A 20,144-nucleotide genomic window follows, 5' to 3' on the forward strand; every position below is an offset into this window, starting at 1 on the left:
CGTCTCTGTTGACCTTTGACCGTGGCTGTGTCCCAAAAGGTACCCTATTACCAACATAGTGCACTACTTTTGACCAGGGCCCGTAGGACTGACCAGGGCCCGTAGGACTGACCAGGGCCCGTAGGACTGACCAGGTACCAGGGCCTGTAGGACTGACCAGGGCCCATAGGACTGACCAGGGCCCGTAGGACTGACCAGGGCCTGTAGGACTGACCAGCTACCAGGGCCCGTAGGACTGACCAGGGCCCATAGGACTGACCAGGGCCCGTAGGACTGACCAGGGTCAGAAGGTCTGATCAGGTACCAGGGCCCGTAGGACTGACCAGGGCCCGTAGGACTGACCAGGGCCTGTAGGACTGACCAGGTACCAAGGCCTGTAGGACTGTGGTCTAAAGTAGTGCACCATACAGAGCCTTCAAACTTAACTCTGGACCTGGAAGCCAGTTCCACTGCATTGTTTCATTGTTCCCCTCTAATCAGGGACTGAATTAGACCTGGGACACCAGGTTCCCCTCTAATCAGGGACTGAATTAGACCTGGGACACCAGGTTCCCCTCTAATCAGGGACTGAATTAGACCTAGGACACCAGGTTCCCCTCTAATCAGGGACTGAATTAGACCTGGGACACCAGGTGGGTGCAATTAAGTATGAAGTTGAACAGAAAACCAGCAGGCTGTGAACCTCGTAGGGTCAGAGTTGAATACCCCTGATATAGAGAATAGGGTGTCGTTGAGGACACAGCCATGTCTTTGATTCATGATTATCATCACAATAATAACTGTCGGCTGGCTCAGGACAAGTATCCTCAGGCACGTTGCTGTGTGTGTGTGTGTGTGTGTGTGTGTGTGTGTGTGTGTGTGTGTGTGTGTGTGTGTGTGTGTGTGTGTGTGTGTGTGTGTGTGTGTGTGTGTGTGTGTGTGTGTGTGTGTGTGTGTGTGTGTGAGAACTCCCAGGTTGTGTGCACCATTTTATAATATATTATATACAGAAGTTGGATCTTAACTTGATCACTCTTTTGCCGCCGAGAATTTTCCTGCTCTATCATTAAATGTATAAAATGAGTGTTGTGATTCTCTGAAAAAGAGCAGTTCTCTTTCTGACCATGCGGTGGCAGTCAAGGCATTGGGATCGGGGGATTGCTTTCAAAATAATTATCTCTCTCAAACGCTATAGACCTAGGCAGTGCACTGCAACATTCAGATGGTCAGAAATGGATCAACAACTGTAGTTTGTACAGCTTAATAACACAAGATAAATATTGGTCTCCACTATGGCTACGACGTACAAGTGCCAAGTGTATCCTAATGTCAAAATGTAGTTCAATCGAGGCCTGGGGTGGTGTAGCGGTTAGGTCTGCTGGCAAATATGGACAGTCAAATATGGACGGTCAAATATTCATAGTTTATAGCAAATTTAACATGTGTAAATATTTGCATGAACATAACAAAGGGGGGGTCAAAATCAAAAGTAACAGTCAGTATCTGGTGTGGCATCTCCTCCTCGTGGACTGCACCAGATTTGCCAGTTCTTGCTGTGAGATGTTACCCCACTCTTCCACCAAGGCACCTGCAAGTTCTCAGACATTTCTGGGGGTAATGGCCGTAGCCCTCACCCACCGATCCAACAGGTCCCAGACGTGCTCAATGGGATTGAGATCCGGGCTCTTCGCCGGCCATGGCAGAACACTGACATTCCTGTCTTGCAGGAAATCACACACAGAACGAGCAGTATACATAATTTAAAAGCTTAATTTCTTGTTAATCCAGCCGCTTTGTCAGATTTCAAAAAGGCTTTACGGCGAAAGCATACCATGCGATTATCTGAGGACAGCGCCCCGCATACAAAATCATTAAAAACATTTTCTAAACCAGCAGAGGCGTCACAAAAGTCAGAAATAGCGACAAAATAAATCACTTACCTTTGAAAATCTTCCTCTGTTTGCAATCCCAAGGATCCCAGCAACACAACAAATGGTTGTTTTGTTCGATAAAGTCCTTCTTTATATCCCAAAAAGTCAGTTTAGTTGGCGCGTTTGATTCAGTAATCCACCCGTTCCAGTCGTTCAACATGCAGACAAAGCAATCCCAAAAGTTACCAGTAAACTTTGTCCAAACAAGTCAAACAACGTTTCTAATCAATCCTCAGGTACCCTAATATGTAAATAAACGATACAATTTAAGAAAGAGAATAGTATGTTCAATACCGGAGATAAATAACGAAGTGAGCGCCCTCATCCAGAAGCGCCACAAGACTACAGTCCAAATGAGAGCCACCTGGAAAAACTACAAATTCTAAGTAATTTTTCAAAAAACAAGCCTGAAACCCTTTCTAAAGACTGTTGACATCTAGTGGAAGCCGTAGGAACTGCAATCTGGGAGGAATTCCTTTGAAAATCCCATAAACAAGGATTTGAATGGGTGGTGACCTCAAAAAAAAACAATTCCGGGTGGATTCTCGGGTTTTTTGCCTGCCATATCAGTTCTGTTATACTCACAGACATTATTTTAACAGTTTTAGAAACTTCAGTGTTTTATATCCAATACTACCAATTAAATGCATATCCTAGCTTCTGGGCCTAACAGGCAGTTTACTTTGGACACGTCATTCATCCAAACTTCCGAATACTGCCCCTTAGCCCTAAGAAGTTAAACCGTTTACAATGAAGATCTGTGAAGTTATTTGGATTTTTACGAATTATCTTTGAAAGACAGGGTCATGAAAAAGGGACGTTTCTTTTTTCGCTGAGTTTATTATACATGTAAGATAATCAACTGCCTAGTTAAATAAAGGTATCATCAAGGTCTAAGATGGTGAAGTTAGAACCCAACATTATAGAGATGAGATGATGACTTGGAATGAAATAATATAGTCATCAAATAAAACAAATGTAATATAAACAACAACTGAAATATTTTTTTATAAAAGTAATGTTGGTTAATAAGTGATGAGCAAGTAATGGACAGTCCACAGTCCCATCATGGGACCTGTATTGTTTTATTCTGTGTTACATCATTGAACCCACATAATGCAGTGCATTTAATATTTAAAAAAAAATATTGCAATCGGAAACTATTTTTTTAATAATCTTATTGAAACCAAACCGACCTCAAAAAGCACTAGTCGCTAGGGTAATGGACGAATGTGTCTACTGTACCACTGCAGACTCAGTCTCTCTTTTGTGAATACTTTATTGCGTTGCCAGTGGCATCAGTTAATGTTGTTATTATTAGGTAACATTAGTGCCTTAGTTCTGGTCAGTTCTCCTTTTGTTTGCAAATGTATAAAAACATTTTTTTTAATGAAATATCACATTTTACATAAGTATTCAGACCCCTTTACTCAGTACTTTATTGAAGCACCTTTGGCAGCGATTACAGCCTCAAGTCTTCTTGGGTATGACGCTACAAGCTTGGCACACCTGTATTTGGGGAGTTTCTCCCATTCTTCTCTGCAGATCCTCTCAAGCTCTGTCAAGTTGCATGGAGAGCGTCGCTGCACAGCTATTTTCCGATCTCTCCGGAGATGTTCGATCGGGTTCAATCCGGGCTCTGTCTGGGCCACTCAAGGACATTCTGAGACTTGTCCCAAAGCCATTCCTGCGTTGTCTTGGCTGTGTGCTTAGGGTCGTTGTCCTGTTGGAAGGTGAACATTTGCCCCAGTCTTTTGTCCTGAGCGCTCTGGAGCAGGTTTTCATCAAGGATCTCTCTATACTTTGCGCCGTTCATGTTTCCCTCGATGGTGCCAGGTTTCCTCCAGACGTGACGCCTGGCATTCAGGCTGAAGAGTTCAATCTTGGTTTCATCAGACCAGAGAATCTTGTTTCTGATGGCCCGAGTACTTTAGGTGCCTTTTGGCAAACTCCAAGCGGACTGTCATGAGCCTTTTACTGAGGAGTGGCATCCGTCTGGCTACTCTACCATAAAGGCCGGATTTGTGTAGTGCTGCAGAGATGGTTGTCCTTCTGGAACGTTCTCCCATCTCCACAGAGGAACACTGGAGCTCCTTCAGAGTGACCATCAGGTTCTTGGTCACCTCCCTGACCAAGGCCCTTCCACCCCGATTGTTCAGTTTAGCCGGACGACCAGCTGTAGGAAGAGTCTTGGTGGTTCCAAACTTCTTCCATTTAAGAATGATGGAGGCCACTGTGTTCTTGGGGACCTTCAATGCTGCAGACATTTTGTCACCCTTCCCCAGATCTGGGCCTCGACACAATCCTGTCTCTAAAATCTACGGACAATTCCTTCGACCTCATGGCTTGGTTTTTGCTCTGACATGCACTGTCAACTCTGGGACCTTATATAGACAGGTGTGTGCCTTTCCAAATCATGTCCAATCAATTGAATTTACCACAGGGGGACTCCAATCAAGTTGTAGAAACATCTCAAAGATGATCAATGGAAACAGTGTTACGGCTCTCATCTAAAGGAGTGGACCAAAGCGCAGCGTGGAAAGTGTTCATGATTTTTATTTTTAAAAAACACTCAAACAAAATAACCAAAGTGAAAACGAAAGCGCTCAGTTCTGTCAGGTACAGACACGAAACAGAAAACAAGATCCCACAACCTAATGGTGGGAAAAAGGGCTGCCTAAATATGATCCCCAATCAGAGACAACGATAGACAGCTGCCTCTGATTGGGAACCACACTCGGCCAAAAGCAAAGAAATAGAAAACATAGAATTCCCACCAAAATCACACCCTGACCTAACCAAATAGAGAAAGAAATAAGAAATAATGCTCTCTAAGGTCAGGGCATGACAAACAGGATGCACCTGAACTCAATTTCAAGTCTCATAGCAAAGGGTCTGAATAATTATGTAAATAAAGTATTTCTGCAAAAATGTCTATACCTATTTTCGCTTTTTTCATTATGGGCTATTGTGTGTAGATTGATGAGGAAAACAACAAATTTAATCCATTTTAGAGTAAAGGTGTAACGTAACAAAATGTTTGAAAAAGTCAAGGGGTCTGAATACTTTCCGAATGCACCCGTACGTAGAGCAGGTTGAGTCAGACAGGTTTTAGGCTTCAGTTACCATGGGACCAGTTCACTGGCAGGGAGCCACACCGATGCTCTTTAGTGAAACAGGACACTTCAATGTTCTCCCCATAGTTTACCTCTCAGAGCTCCTTTCGACTCTCTGGCTCCGTTTTCCAATGGCACCCTATTCCCTATATAGTGCACTTCTTTTGACCAGAGCCCTATGGGACTCCCTATGTACCCTGGTCTAAAGCAGTGCTCTATATACAGATATAGGGTCTTAATTTGAGCCCGTTTGCAACAGCTGGAAAATAATACTTCAGCAACAGCATATGTGAATTATAACGTTGATTATAATTCATGGATTTTTTTTTATAGGGGTTGATCAAAAATGTTTTATGGCAAATCGAGTCTGACATTTTTAAGTGGAAATTACCAACTTTAAGACGCCTTTTTAAACCTACAAGTTTTATTTTCCTACTGTGCAGGAAAGTTCTCAGCAACAAAATAATGATCAAATTAAGATCCTAGTGGGTGCAGATTCTGTTCAGAACAGACGTGGTTTATGAATAGTCATTAACCAGGAGAATCTAGTCTAATAGGTGTTGTATTTGATCTCTCTGATCACGATCCCAACATGTGGTAGATTGGTAATGGGAAATTACCCAATCACATTCTGCACCATGGGTATGGACAGGGGTATGTGTATGGACAGGGGTATGTGTATGGACAGGGGTATGTGTATGGACAGGGGTATGGGTATGGACAGGGGTATGGGTATGGACAGGGGTATGGGTATGGACAGGGGTATGTGAATGGGCAGGGGTATGGGTATGGACAGGGGTATGGGTATGGACAGGGGTATGGGTATGGACAGGGGTATGGGTATGGACAGGGGTATGTGTATGGACAGGGGTATGGGTATGGACAGGGGTATGTGTATGGACAGGGGTATGTGTATGGACAGGGGTATGGGTATGGACAGGGGTATGGGTATGGACAGGGGTATGGGTATGGACAGGGGTATGGGTATGGACAGGGGTATGGGTATGGACAGGGGTATGTGTATGGACAGGGGTATGTGTATGGACAGGGGTATGGGTATGGACAGGGGTATGGGTATGGACAGGGGTATGGTATGGACAGGGGCATGGGTATGGACAGGGGCATGGGCATGGACAGGGGCATGGGTATGGACAGGGGCATGGGTATGGACAGGGGTATGGGTATGGACAGGGGTATGGGTATGGACAGGGGTATGGGTATGGACAGGGGTATGTGTATGGACAGGGGTATGTGTATGGACAGGGGTATGTGTATGGACAGGGGTATGTGTATGGACAGGGGTATGGGTATGGACAGGGGTATGGGTATGGACAGGGGCATGGACATGGACAGGGGCATGGGTATGGACAGGGGTATGGGTATGGACAGGGGTATGGGTATGGACAGGGGCATGGGTATGGACAGGGGCATGGGTATGGACAGGGGCATGGGCATGGACAGGGGCATGGGCATGGACAGGGGTATGGGTATGGACAGGGGTATGGGTATGGACAGGGGTATGGGTATGGACAGGGGTATGGGTATGGACAGGGGTATGGGTATGGACAGGGGTATGGGTATGGACAGGGGTATGGGTATGGACAGGGGTATGGGTATGGACAGGGGTATGGGTATGGACAGGGGTATGGGTATGGACAGGGGTATGTGTATGGACAGGGGTATGGGTATGGACAGGGGTATGTGTATGGACAGGGGTATGTGTATGGACAGGGGTATGGGTATGGACAGGGGTATGGGTATGGACAGGGGTATGGGTATGGACAGGGGTATGGGTATGGACAGGGGTATGGGTATGGACAGGGGTATGGGTATGGACAGGGGTATGGGTATGGACAGGGGTATGGGTATGGACAGGGGTATGGGTATGGACAGGGGTATGGGTATGGACAGGGGTATGGGTATGGACAGGGGTATGGGTATGGACAGGGGTATGGGTATGGACAGGGGCATGGGTATGGACAGGGGCATGGGTATGGACAGGGGCATGGGTATGGACAGGGGTATGGGTATGGACATGGGTATGGACAGGGGTATGGGTATGGACAGGGGTATGGGTATGGACAGGGGTATGGGTATGGACAGGGGTATGGGTATGGACAGGGGCATGGGTATGGACAGGGGCATGGGCATGGACAGGGGCATGGGCATGGACAGGGGCATGGGCATGGACAGGGGCATGGGTATGGACAGGGGCATGGGTATGGACAGGGGCATGGGCATGGACAGGGGCATGGGCATGGACAGGGGCATGGGCATGGACAGGGGCATGGGCATGGACAGGGGCATGGGTATGGACAGGGGTATGGGTATGGACAGGGGTATGGGTATGGACAGGGGTATGGGTATGGACAGGGGTATGGGTATGGACAGGGGTATGTGTATGGACAGGGGTATGGGTATGGACAGGGGTATGGGTATGGACAGGGGTATGGGTATGGACAGGGGTATGGGTATGGACAGGGGTATGGGTATGGACAGGGGTATGGGTATGGACAGGGGTATGGGTATGGACAGGGGTATGGGTATGGACAGGGGTATGGGTATGGACAGGGGTATGGGTATGGACAGGGGTATGGGTATGGACAGGGGTATGGGTATGGACAGACACGGATACTAGACGGAGATGCATCGTCTAAAGTTCAATCTACGTCGGAGGGAACAGAGTGGAGAGAACACAGGACAGTCTGTTGTCTATAGGACATCATGTGGTCTGGATGGACTAAGGCCTGGTGTTTGTCTATAGGACATCATGTGGTCTGGATGGACTAAGGCCTGGTGTTTGTCTATAGGACATCATGTGGTCTGGATGGACTAAGACCTGGTGTTTGTCTATAGGACATCATGTGGTCTGGATGGACTAAGACCTGGTGTTTGTCTATAGGACATCATGTGGTCTGGATGGACTAAGACCTGGTGTTTGTCTATAGGACATCATGTGGTCTGGATGGACTAAGACCTGTTGTTTGTCTATAGGACATCATGTGGTCTGGATGGACTAAGACCTGTTGTTGTCATGTTGTTTGTCCTCTTTGAGTGGGGCAGGCCTGTTCCAACCTCCAACTGCATTTTGTTTGATATGTTAAGCAAATCATCAATCATGTTGCATTCTGCTAAACTTGTAAATGTGTCATTACCAGTCACTACCCCAAATAATGACATACGTCCCCCCTTCCCCCTTCCTATCTGGGGGCTTCACCCTTTTGCCCTTCCTTGCTATCTCTTTCTGCCTTCCCCTTAAACTATCCCCTCTGTCTCTACTTTATTTATCATGGACTTCCCCTCTGCTCCCTGTCTCTCTTTTTCTATCTCGCCCTCCCAATCTCCACCCCTCCTTTCTCTCTCTTTCTCTCCCCCCCTCTCCCCTCCATCCACCCCTCTCCGCCTCCCACTCTCTCTCTCCTCTCTCTCATCCCATCCCCCTCTGTCTCACCCTCCCTCCCCTCTACCTCCCTCCTCTCTCCACCCCTCCTACTCTCCCTCCCCCCTCTCTGTCCCTCCCTCCTCTCTCTACCCCTCCTACTCTCCCCCCTCCTCTCTCTACCCCTCCTACTCTCCCTCCCCCTCTCTGTCCCTCCCTCCTCTCTCTACTCCTCCTACTCTCCCTCCCCCTCTCTGTCCCTCCCTCCTCTCTCCACCCCCCCTACTCTCCCCCCTCCTCTCTCTACCCCTCCTACTCTCCCTCCCCCTCTCTGTCCCTCCCTCCTCTCTCCACCCCTCCTACTCTCCCTCCCCCCTCTCTGTCCCTCCCTCCTCTCTCTACCCCTTCTACTCTCTGTCCCTCCCCCCTCTCCCTCCTCCCAGGACCTGGATCAGACCCAGGCAGAGATCATGCGTCACCACAGCAGTATCAGTGAGCTGAAGAGAAGCTTCATGGAGTCTGTTCCGGAGCCGCGGCAGAGCGAGTGGGACAAACGCCTGTCCACCCACTCACCCTTCCGCACGGCCAGCATCAACGGACAGCTGCAGCCAGGCACTGACGGGGTGAGTCAAAAACCAACAGAACTAAAAATGAATAGAACGGGGCCTCCCCATTGAAGTCAATAGTGCCAAAATGGGTGACCTGGCGAGTGTACCAATGCGTTTACTAGTCAAATTGCCAGGGTTAAGGGGATCTAAGGCCCTTCTAGAGGTGATTATATTTCTATAGAGTCAACAGAACAACAGAACAAGCAGTCTTGGTACAGAACAGAGAGACAGAGAGACATAGTAGCCCATGGTTCTCAGAGAGACAGAGAGGCCTTCATTCTCTCTAGTCCCACTCATAGCACCACCAGGATTCCTGACAACAATAGGATGTTTTGAAGTGAAAGATGGTACTTTTGACTCGCTTTTTTTCTGCATTTGCTGGCACAAGTTTACAGATAAGGAGGTTCTGTTCATGTTTTCACTTTCTTTGAGCAAATTTTATTGCTCTGTTGTTTTCTAATTGTTTACTTTGGATTGCACATTAGTCATTAGTCCCAGTAGGGTTTACTGTGGTCTTTTCTCTTGTCATTCAGCTGTTGTTTTCTAATTGTTTACTTTGGATTGCACATTAGTCATTAGTCCCAGTAGGGTTTACTGTGGTCTTTTCTCATGTCATTCAGTTGTTGTTTTTGACCACAAATCAATATCTAATCTAGAGAATGGCAGTCTGATTACCCACATTACAGGGCTGCTGTGCTGTGTTCATTTGAAATACGTTTTTATATTTTGTTTCCTCATACTTGGTAGAGAGATATACAGGATTTTTTCATTCCCTAAGGATGTACTGTGTACAGGGGGGTCATAGTCAGTCGAAATGAACGTTTCAGTTTCATCAAGTGTTCATCAGTGTCTCTGTGTTTGTGGATCTCAGGGCGTACAGTGGACGCAGTGGAGACTCTTGAAGTCTCTTTCTCTGTGTATATTCGTGTGTGTGTGTGTGTGTGTGTGTGTGTGTGTGTGTGTGTGTGTGTGTGTGTGTGTGTGTGTGTGTGTGTGTGTGTGTGTGTGTGTGTGTGTGTGTGTGTGTGTGTGTGTGTGTGTGCAGGTGAGGACGGCCTCCCTATCACCTGCATACAGAGTAGTTGGTGGCGTATCAGAGATAAAGGTACTCCAATTCAGTCCTTACTGGCTGGGTTAGGTTGGGCTGAGCTGAGCTGAGCTGGGCTGGGTTGGGCTGAGCTGGGTTGGGCTGAGCTGGGTTGGGTTGGGCTGAGCTGGGTTGGGCTGAGTTGAGCTGGGCTGGGCTGAGCTGAGCTGAGCTGGGTTGGGCTGGGCTGGGCTGGGCTGAGCTGAGCTGGGCTGGGCTGGGCTGGGCTGGGCTGGGCTGAGCTGGGTTGGGCTGAGCTGGGTTGGGCTGAGCTGGGCTGGGCTGCAGTAAGAGAACATTAGCTGGCGGTTCTTTACCAGCTAACAATAAAGAACAGACCATGTTGTGTATGGCAGCTTTATGGACGCTGTGCATGGCTGCTGTATGGAGTCTGTGTGGCTGTAACCTAAAGCATGGCAAGAGAATCAGCTGGCTATCTTCACCCACAGGACTGCGCTCTCTCGCCCCCGGCCCCGCCCCGCAGCCGCTACGACTACCTTTATAGGTGTCTACTTCCAAGCCACAGACCATAATCTTTCCCAAACCCCGCCCCCTCACCACTGCCTCCGCTCCGTGATTGGCTGCTGTCAGCTTTGTCTTCCTGCTTTGATCTGCCAATCAAATCGCATGGCTGGGTTTGACCCGATAGTAGTGAAGCTGCATGACTCTGTGATGATGATGATGATGATGGTGGTGTCTGACGTAGTGATGAGAGACTGAAGAACAAAAACAAAAAACGCGAACCAAAAAACAAACAGCGACAACAACCACAAAGAACTGACCTCCTCCTCCTCCTACTCATTTCATTGTCTCTCCTCCACCCTGACCTCTCACTGGTTGTTTTATGTTTTCTCTGTCTCCTCCCTCGATCTCTATCTCCCCCCTCATATGTGTCATCTCTTCATTTCCTCCTCCTTCTCTTCTTCCTCTCCCTCCTCTTCCTCCTCCTCCTCTTCTTCCCCCTCTTCCTCCTCCTCTTCTTTCTATTACCTTTCCTCTTCCTCCTCTTCTTTCTCATCCACCTCCTCTTCTTCCTCTTCCTCCTCTTCCTCCTCCTCTTCTTCCTCCTCTTCTTCCTCTCCCTCCTCTTCCTCCTTCTCCTCTTCTTCCTCTCCCTCCTCTTCCTACTCCTCTTCTTCCCCCTCCTCCTCCTCCTCCCCTTCCTCCTCCTTCTCTTCTTCCTCTCCCTCCTCTTCCTCCTCCTCCCCCTCTTCCTCCTCCTCCTCTTGCTCCTCCTCCTCTTCTTCATGTTCCTCCTCATCCTCCTCTTCCTCATCCTCATCTTCCCCCTTCTCCTGCCCTGCCTCAGTCATATCCACTCCCTCCTCCTCCTCCGTATCCTCCACCTCCTCCTCCACCGCCACCCCCTTCTCCTGAGGAGGATCCGGAGACCCAGAGAGGTGTTTGGGCCTTGGGTCACCGAGCATCACCGCTCCCCTCCCTTAGCTCCTCTTCTGCCAGGGGGCTGAAAATACAGTTTTACTCCCAGACTTGAAGCTGCCTCCAGCTACCTGGGTATTCTGCCTAGCCCAGACCCTTCTCATGTCCTGTCTATGTACCTGAAGACGCCTGCAGAATAATAAGCACTCCCATCAGAACATTTGCTAAACTTTTACCTCCAAAAACTTTTCTTAACTTTCAATCTGTATTGAGTGTAGGCGTGTTTATACGATAGGCCTCTGAATGGAGATGATCATCGTTAGCAGGTTTTTTTTCTAAAAGATCACTGAAAAAATTACACCATTCTAGAATAATACACTAGTCTGGTGATTTGACAAGGAGTCTTGTCTTCATGAACACATTACCAACAAATCCCAAATATGAGCCTCCCAAGTCTCGATAGACCTCAATGCATTTGATAAACTCATCTCTTTAAGGCAGGCTCGTCGACCGACTGACTACATAAGATTCAGTGAGGATTAGATCACACTGTGATCTAGCCAACCTGCACCAAGCCAGTTTCTATGGTGGTTCTCCCCTAACGGTGTCTGATCCAAGACGTTGCACTGCCAAAACAAACAGTTTGCACTAGCTAGCATTTTACCTGCCAGACAATGCCTTTATCCAATCTAACCCCAGCCACTCAATCTAACCCCAGCCATCCAATCTAACCCCAGCCACTTAATCTAACCCCAGCCATCCAATCTAACCCCAGCCACTTAATCTAACCCCAGCCACCCAATCTAACCCCAGCCACCCAATCTAACCCCAGCCACCCAATCTAACCTCAGACACCCAATCTAACCCCAGCCACTCAATCTAACCCCAGCCACCCAATCTAACCCCAGCCACCCAATCTAACCCCAGCCTTTATCCAATCTAACCCCAGCCACTCAATCTAACCCCAGCCATCCAATCTAACCCCAGCCACTCATTCTAACCCCAGCCTCCCAATCTAACCCCAGCCATCCAATCTAACCCCAGCCATCCAATCTAACCCCAGCCTTTATCCAATCTAACCCCAGCCACCCAATCTAACCCCAGCCACCCAATCTAACCTCAGACACTCAATCTACCCCCAGCCACTCAATCTAACCCCAGCCATCCAATCTAACTTCAGAAACTCAATCTACCCCCAGCCACTCAATCTAACCCCAGCCATCCAATCTAACCTCAGACACTCAATCTACCCCCAGCCACCCAATCTAACCCCAGCCACCCAATCTAACCCCAGCCATTCAATCTAACCCCAGCCATTCAATCTAACGCCAGCCACCCAATCTAACCCCAGCCACTCATTCTAACCCCAGCCATTCAATCTAACCCCAGCCACTCATTCTAACCCCAGCCATTCAATCTAACCCCAGCCACACAATCTAACCCCAGCCACCCAATCTAACCCCAGCCATTCAATGTAACCCCAGCCACTTAATCTAACCCCATCCATCCAATCTAACCCCAGCCACTCAATCTAACCCCAGCCTTTATCCAATCTAACCCCAGCCACTCAATCTAACCCCAGCCACCCAATCTAACCCCAGCCACCCAATCTAACCCCAGCCACCCAATCTAACCCCAGCCACCCAATCTAACCCCAGCCACACAATCTTACCCCAGCCACACAATCTTACCCCAGCCATCCAATCTAACCCCAGCCATCCAATCTTACCCCAGCCACCCAATCTAACCCCAGCCATCCAATCTAACCCCAGCCATCCAATCTAACCCCAGCCACCCAATCTAACCCCAGCCATCCAATCTAACCCCAGCCACTCATTCTAACCCCAGCCACTCATTCTAACCCCAGCCATCCAATCTAGCCCCAGCCATCCAATCTAACCCCAGCCATCCAATCTAACCCCAGCCACCCAATCTAACCCCAGCCATTCAATGTAACCCCAGCCATCCAATCTAACCCCAGCCATCCAATCTAACCCCAGCCATCCAATCTAACCCCAGCCATCCAATCTAACCCCAGCCATCCAATCTAACCCCAGCCATCCAATCTAACCCCAGCCACCCAATCTAACCCCAGCCACCTAATCTAACCCCAGCCATCCAATCTAACCCCAGCCACTCAATCTAACCCCAGCCATTCAATCTAACCCCAGCCACCCAATCTAACCCCAGCATGGAGGAGCAGAGCCCTATAAAAACTCTCCAGCCCCAGAACTGCTGCTGCCACCACTGCCCTGGAGGTTGGTCCGGCCTGGTCAGACCACCCTGGACCCTAACCCTCATTGCCTAGAGCCGGAGATCCTGAGTCAGGCTGAAGCTCAGTGATGGGAACTAACACTCACTACTGTCAAAGGTCAGACAGAACTTCCATAGAGAACTTTATTAAATAAACTGAAGACGACTTTTCCTCTCCTCCTGCCCTCACTTCAACAGTAGATCATTTAATTACAACATCACATGCCACCACTCTCCTGCTCCTCCACCTCCCTCCTCCCCCATCCCATCCCCCTCATACCCCACTCCCTACCCCACTTCTTGTCCCATGCCTTCCTTCTCCTCCTCCACCTCCCTCCCCTTGTCCCCTGTCCCTTTTCCTCCTCCACCTCCCTCCCCTTGTTCCCCCTCCTCTTCCTCCACCTCCCTCCCATTGTCCCCTGTCCCTTCTCCTCCTCCTCCACCTCCCTCCCTCCCCTTGTCCCCCCCTCCTCCACCTCCCTCCCCGTGTCCCCCCCCTCCACCTCCCTCCCCGTGTCCCCCCCTCCTCCACCTTCCTCCCCTTGCCCCCCCCCTCCTCCACCTCCTTCCCCGTGTCCCTTCTCCTCCTCCTCCACCTCCCTCCCCTTGCCCCCCCCCCCCCCCCCTCCACCTCCCTCCCCTTGTCCCCTGTCCCTTCCCATCCTCCCCTTCTCCCTGCATGTCTGTTGGCCATTCCCCCACATGTCTGTTCATTGTTTTCTGTCTCTCTTGGTCTCCTGTTGCTGAACACAGCGAGGGAAGCGTCCTCTGTTTGAATACCAGGTAAAATTACTGAGACAGCAACAGCAGGCCTCCTCGCCCCCCGTGGGACCACCGCTCCTCAGACACCACTATCTACAGGAGGAAGAAGAGTATACTTCTGAGGAGGACGAGGCTCGGGGCCGGGGGAACACTCTGAGGGTCTCTATCGAAATGCCTGAGGAAGAGCAGGAGGAGGAGGAAGACAGGGTCATTGGGCCCTCAGCCTGCCAGCTGTACCCAGCCACGCTCCAGCTCCAACCGTCCCACGTCTCCTTCACTCTCATGTCTGGACTGCTGGTCATGTTTCTGACTCTGTGTTGGCTGGTGTTTATCTGACTGGCCGGTCCGGTGGAGAGAGAGAGCCCTCTACTGAAATGAACCAGCCAGTGACTGGCCGGTCCGGTGGAGAGAGAGGGAGGCCTCTACTGAAATGAACCACCCAGTCAAGTATCCTTGTTTAAGGACAGAGACAGAATTCTCCAGTTTTACCCTCTTTTGCCTCTCTTCTGTCTTCTATTCTCTGTTCCTCTCTGTTCCGTCATCTGACTCCAACACACAAAGACAGACAGACAGACACAAACCCCTATTGAACATTACACTGAGTGAATTACCAGGTTATTTCGCATTGAGGACAATGGCGTTGTTGTCCTTGCCAGCACTTTTTTTCCAGGAAGTGTTGAGAGCTGTATTTGGCCTAGCGCTCTTGCCACCAGAGACTTATATCCGGACTTCAAGGATCTTCTACAACTTTTACTTACAATATTCCATGGTGAAAAGAAAAGAAAATATATCCAGTGTTACTAACAAACTTTGTTTGCCATCCTGACTCTTCACTGCTTGTGTTTAGCCCATTGACTACTGTTTATCTTCTCCCTCTGTCCACTGAATCTTTACACTTCCACTTAAGTTGACGTCATACGATGCAAAATGCATCATAGCGTCTGTATTTCTGTATTTTGAAAGTTATATATCTTTGAAAATTTGATTGCTGACATGCAAAACATTTTGGGGATTAAATCAACAATGGACTAATGAAACAAATACCAAAATATCGTTTTTGGGTGGAGTTTTCCTTTTAAGTCAAATTTTTCCCTTAGTCTGTCGTTTTTATTGGGGGGGTGTAATTTTCCTCTAAGTGGAAGTTCACATTCATCCCTTAGTGTTTAAGTCAATCAGTGTAGCGCAGTCTCTCCTGGACAGCTCTGCTGTATGGCACAAGATTATTTACATCTATGAGATCTGTATTGCTGATCTTGGATCAGGTACCCCCTCTTATTCGTTACGATTTAAAAGGCAACACTGACCTGAGATCAGTACTCATGCTTTGAGACGCTACAGCAGAGAGCTAATGTTTGTCTGCCGCTGAGCTGCATCGGCTCTCGTCTATGTTGCTGTTTTTCTAGGCATGAGCAGGAAGGACAGACGGGATAGACAGGACAGACGGGATAGACAGGACAGACGGGATAGACAGGACAGACGGGATAGATGGGATAGACAGGATAGACAGGACAGACAGGGTAGACAGGATAGACAGGACAGACAGGGTAGACAGGATAGACAGGATAGACAGGACAGACGGGACAGACAGGGTAGACGGGATAGACGGGATAGATGGGATAGACAGGATAGACAGGACAGACAGGGTAGACAGGATAGACAGGACAGACAGGGTAGACAGGATAGACAGGATAGACAGGACAGACGGGACAGACAGGGTAGACGGGATAGACGGGATAGATGGGATAGACAGGACAGACAGGGTAGACAGGATAGACAGGACAGACAGGACAGACAGGGTAGACAGGGTAGACAGGATAGACAGGGTAGACAGGATAGACAGGACAGACGGGACAGACAGGGTAGACGGGATAGACGGGATAGATGGGATAGACAGGATAGACAGGACAGACAGGACAGACAGGGTAGACAGGACAGACAGGATAGACAGGATAGACAGGACAGACAGGACAGACAGGACAGACAGGACAGACGGGATAGATGGGATAGACAGGACAGACAGGGTAGTCAGCACAGACAGGACAGACAGGGTAGACGGGATAGACGGGATAGACAGGACAGACGGGACAGACGGGACAGACAGGGTAGACGGGATAGATGGGATAGACAGGATAGACAGGACAGATGGGATAGACAGGATAGACAGGACAGATGGGATAGACGGGATAGACAGGACAGACAGGATAGACAGGACAGACAGGATAGACGGGACAGACAGGACAGGCAGGACAGACAGGATAGACAGGACAGACAGGATAGACAGGGTAGACGGATAGACAGGACAGACAGGACAGACAGGACAGATGGGGTAGACGGGATAGACAGGATAGACAGGACACTCAGGTTGTATTTAAGAGAAGAACCCATGACTTATTACTATCCTCACCATAGGGCGCTCATGTAACTGAAATTACCTTTAAACCCATGTTGCTGTTGTTGCCCTCATAAAGGCAAGGGGTGCAAATACCACCCTCCCCAACCCACTTGCTGATTATTCATCCAACGAGGTGAGTTTGGATTGAAGATACGGTATGTGTCAACGCTTGACTAGTTTAGAGACTTTTGGAATGTCTTCCTATACTGAATGAAATACCACCACTCATAGATGGAGTCTGAAGCCATTGAAATGCTATTTGAGATGTGTACTCTCCACGGTCTTTCTTGATCCTGGCTAGTCCTTACAGCACAGTTGCACTGTTAGAAATACTATGGAAAAGTATTGTTTACCAATGGAGTGGTGGTGGAAGTGTATTCAATAACTGTGTGCATGTGAGTACATGTCCTGTTCCTGTATTAGTTCCTGTTCCTGTATTAGTTCCTGTTCCTGTATTCGTTCCTGTTCCTGTATTCGTTCCTGTTCCTGTATTCGTTCCTGTATTAGTTCCTGTTCCTGTATTAGTTCCTCTTGCTGTATTAGTTCCTCTTCCTGTATTCGTTCCTGTTCCTGTATTCGTTCCTGTTCCTGTATTCGTTCCTGTATTAGTTCCTGTTCCTGTATTAGTTCCTCTTGCTGTATTAGTTCCTCTTCCTGTATTAGTTACTCTTCCTGTATTAGTTCCTGTTGCTGTATTAGTTCCTGTTGCTGTATTCATTTCTGTTCCTGTATTAGTTCCTCTTCTTGTATTAGTTCCTGTATTAGTTACTGTTCCGGTATTAGTTCCTCTTCCTGTATTTGTTTATTTTTCTATATTAGTTCCTTTTCCTGTATTAATTCATGTTCCTGTATTAGGTAGTGTTTGTGTATTACATCCTGTTCCTGTATTAGTTCCTGTTCCTGTATTAGTTCCTGTTCCTGTATTCGTTAGTGTTTGTGTATTTGTTTCTGTTCCTGTATTAGTTCCTGTTCCTGTATTAGTTAGTGTTTGTGTATTAGTTCCTGTATTAGTTAGTGTTTGTGTATTAGTTCCTGTTCCTGTATTAGTTCCTGTTCCTGTATTAGTTCCTGTATTAGTTCCTGTTTGTGTATTAGTTCCTGTTCCTTTATTAATCAAATTTTCAAATCAAATCAAATTGATTTATATAGCCCTTCGTACATCAGCTGATATCTCAAAGTGCTGTACAGAAACCCAGCTTAAAACCCCAAACAGCAAGCAATGCAGGTGTGAAGCACAGTGTCTAGGAAAAACTCCCTAGAAAGGCCAAAACCTAAGAAGAAACCTACAGAGGAACCAGGCTATGAGGGGTGGCCAGTCCTCTTCTGGCTGTGCCGGGTTGAGATTATAACAGAACATGGCCAAGATGTTCAAATGTTCATAAATGACCAGCATGGTCAAATAATAATAATCACAGTAGTTGTTGAGGGTGCAGCAAGTCAGCACCTCAGGAGTAAATGTCAGTTGGCTTTTCATAGCCGATCATTAAGAGTATCTCTACCGCTCCTGCGGTCTCTAGAGAGTTGAAAACAGCAGGTCTGGGACAGGTAGCACGTCCGGTGAACAGGTCAGGGTTCCATAGCCGCAGGCAGTACAGTTGAAACTGGAGCAGCAGCACGGCCAGGTGGACTGGGGACAGCAAGGAGTCATCATGCCAGGTCGTCCTGAGGCATGGTCCTAGGGCTCAGGTCCTCCGAGAGAGAGAGAAAGAAAGAGAGAATTAGAGAGAGCATACTTAAATTCACACAGGACACCGGATAAGACAGGAGAAGTACTCCAGATATAACAAACTGACCCTAGCCCCCCGACACATAAACTATTAGTTAGTATTTGTGTATTAGTTCCTGTTCCTGTATTAGTTCCTGTTCCTGTATTAGTTCCTGTTCCTGTAGTAGTTCCTGTTCCTGTATTAGTTCCTGTTCCTGTATTAGTTAGTGTTTGTGTATTAGTTCCTGTTCCTGTATTAGTTAGTGTTTGTGTATTAGTTCCTGTTCCTGTATTAGTTAGTGTTTGTGTATTAGTTCCTGTTCCTTTATTAGTTAGTGTTTGTGTATTAGTTCCTGTTCCTGTATTAGTTAGTGTTTGTGTATTAGTTAGTGTTTGTGTATTAGTTCCTGTTCCTGTATTAGTTCCTGTTCCTGTATTAGTTCCTGTTCCTGTATTAGTTCCTGTTCCTGTATTAGTTCCTGTTCCTGTATTAGTTCCTGTTCCTGTATTAGTTAGTGTTTGTGTATTAGTTCCTGTTCCTGTATTAGTTAGTGTTCCTGTATTAGTTCCTGTTCCTGTATTAGTTCCTGTTCCTGTATTAGTTAGTGTTTGTGTATTAGTTAGTGTTTGTGTATTTGTTCCTGTTCCTGTATTAGTTAGTGTTTGTGTATTAGTTCCTGTTCCTGTATTAGTTCCTGTTCCTGTATTGGTTAGTGTTTGTGTATTAGTTCCTGTTCCTGTATTAGTTAGTGTTTGTGTATTAGTTCCTGTTCCTGTATTAGTTAGTGTTTGTGTATTAGTTCCTGTCCCTGTATTAGTTCCTGTTCCTGTATTAATTCCTGTTCCTGTATTAGTTCCTGTTCCTGTATTAGTTCCTGTTCCTGTATTAGTTCCTGTTCCTGTATTAGTTAGTGTTCCTGTATTAGTTCCTGTTCCTGTGTTAGTTCCTGTTCCTGTATTAGTTCCTGTTCCTGTATTAGTTAGTGTTTGTGTATTAGTTCCTGTTCCTGTATTAGTTAGTGTTCCTGTATTAGTTCCTGTTCCTGTATTAGTTCCTGTTCCTGTATTAGTTCCAGCCCCTGTATTAGTTCCAGCCCCTGTATTAGTTCCTGTTCCTGTATTAGTTCCTGTTCCTGTATTAGTTCCTGTTCCTGTATTAGTTAGTGTTCCTGTATTAGTTCGTGTTCCTGTATTAGTTCCAGCCCCTGTATTAGTTCCTGTTTGTGTATTAGTTCCTGCTCCTGTATTAGTTAGTGTTCCTGTATTAGTTCCTGTTCCTGTATTAGTTCCTGTTCCTGTATTAGTTAGTGTTCCTGTATTAGTTCCTGTTCCTGTATTAGTTCCTGTTTGTGTATTAGTTCCTGTTCCTGTATTAGTTAGTGTTCCTGTATTAGTTAGTGTTCCTGTATTAGTTCCTGTTCCTGTATTAGTTAGTGTTCCTGTATTAGTTCCTGTTCCTGTATTAGTTCCTGTTTGTGTATTAGTTCCTGTTCCTGTATTAGTTAGTGTTCCTGTATTAGTTCCTGTTCCTGTATTAGTTCCTGTTTGTGTA

At 47.5% G+C, this 20,144-nt stretch overlaps 1 protein-coding gene across 18 annotated transcripts in view; it reads left to right on the forward strand.

Moving 5' to 3' along the window:
- Positions 1–20,144, forward strand: part of LOC129830709 (protein 4.1-like) — a 104,899-nt gene that overhangs the window by 65,504 nt on the left and 19,251 nt on the right. For 16 of the 18 annotated variants that reach the window (XM_055893333.1, XM_055893343.1, XM_055893345.1 and 13 more), the window contains one exon: positions 8,849–9,028. In XM_055893333.1, coding sequence (XP_055749308.1) covers positions 8,849–9,028 — 180 coding nt within the window. Of the gene's footprint in view, positions 1–8,848; positions 9,029–10,058; positions 10,119–11,409; positions 14,175–14,486; positions 14,832–20,144 lie in introns of those variants that run through there. The other 2 variants (XM_055893336.1, XM_055893349.1) reach the window with 2 other exon arrangements.

This window comes from Salvelinus fontinalis, chromosome 32, assembly GCF_029448725.1.
Source record: "Salvelinus fontinalis isolate EN_2023a chromosome 32, ASM2944872v1, whole genome shotgun sequence".
Classification (NCBI taxonomy): Eukaryota; Metazoa; Chordata; class Actinopteri; order Salmoniformes; family Salmonidae; genus Salvelinus; species Salvelinus fontinalis.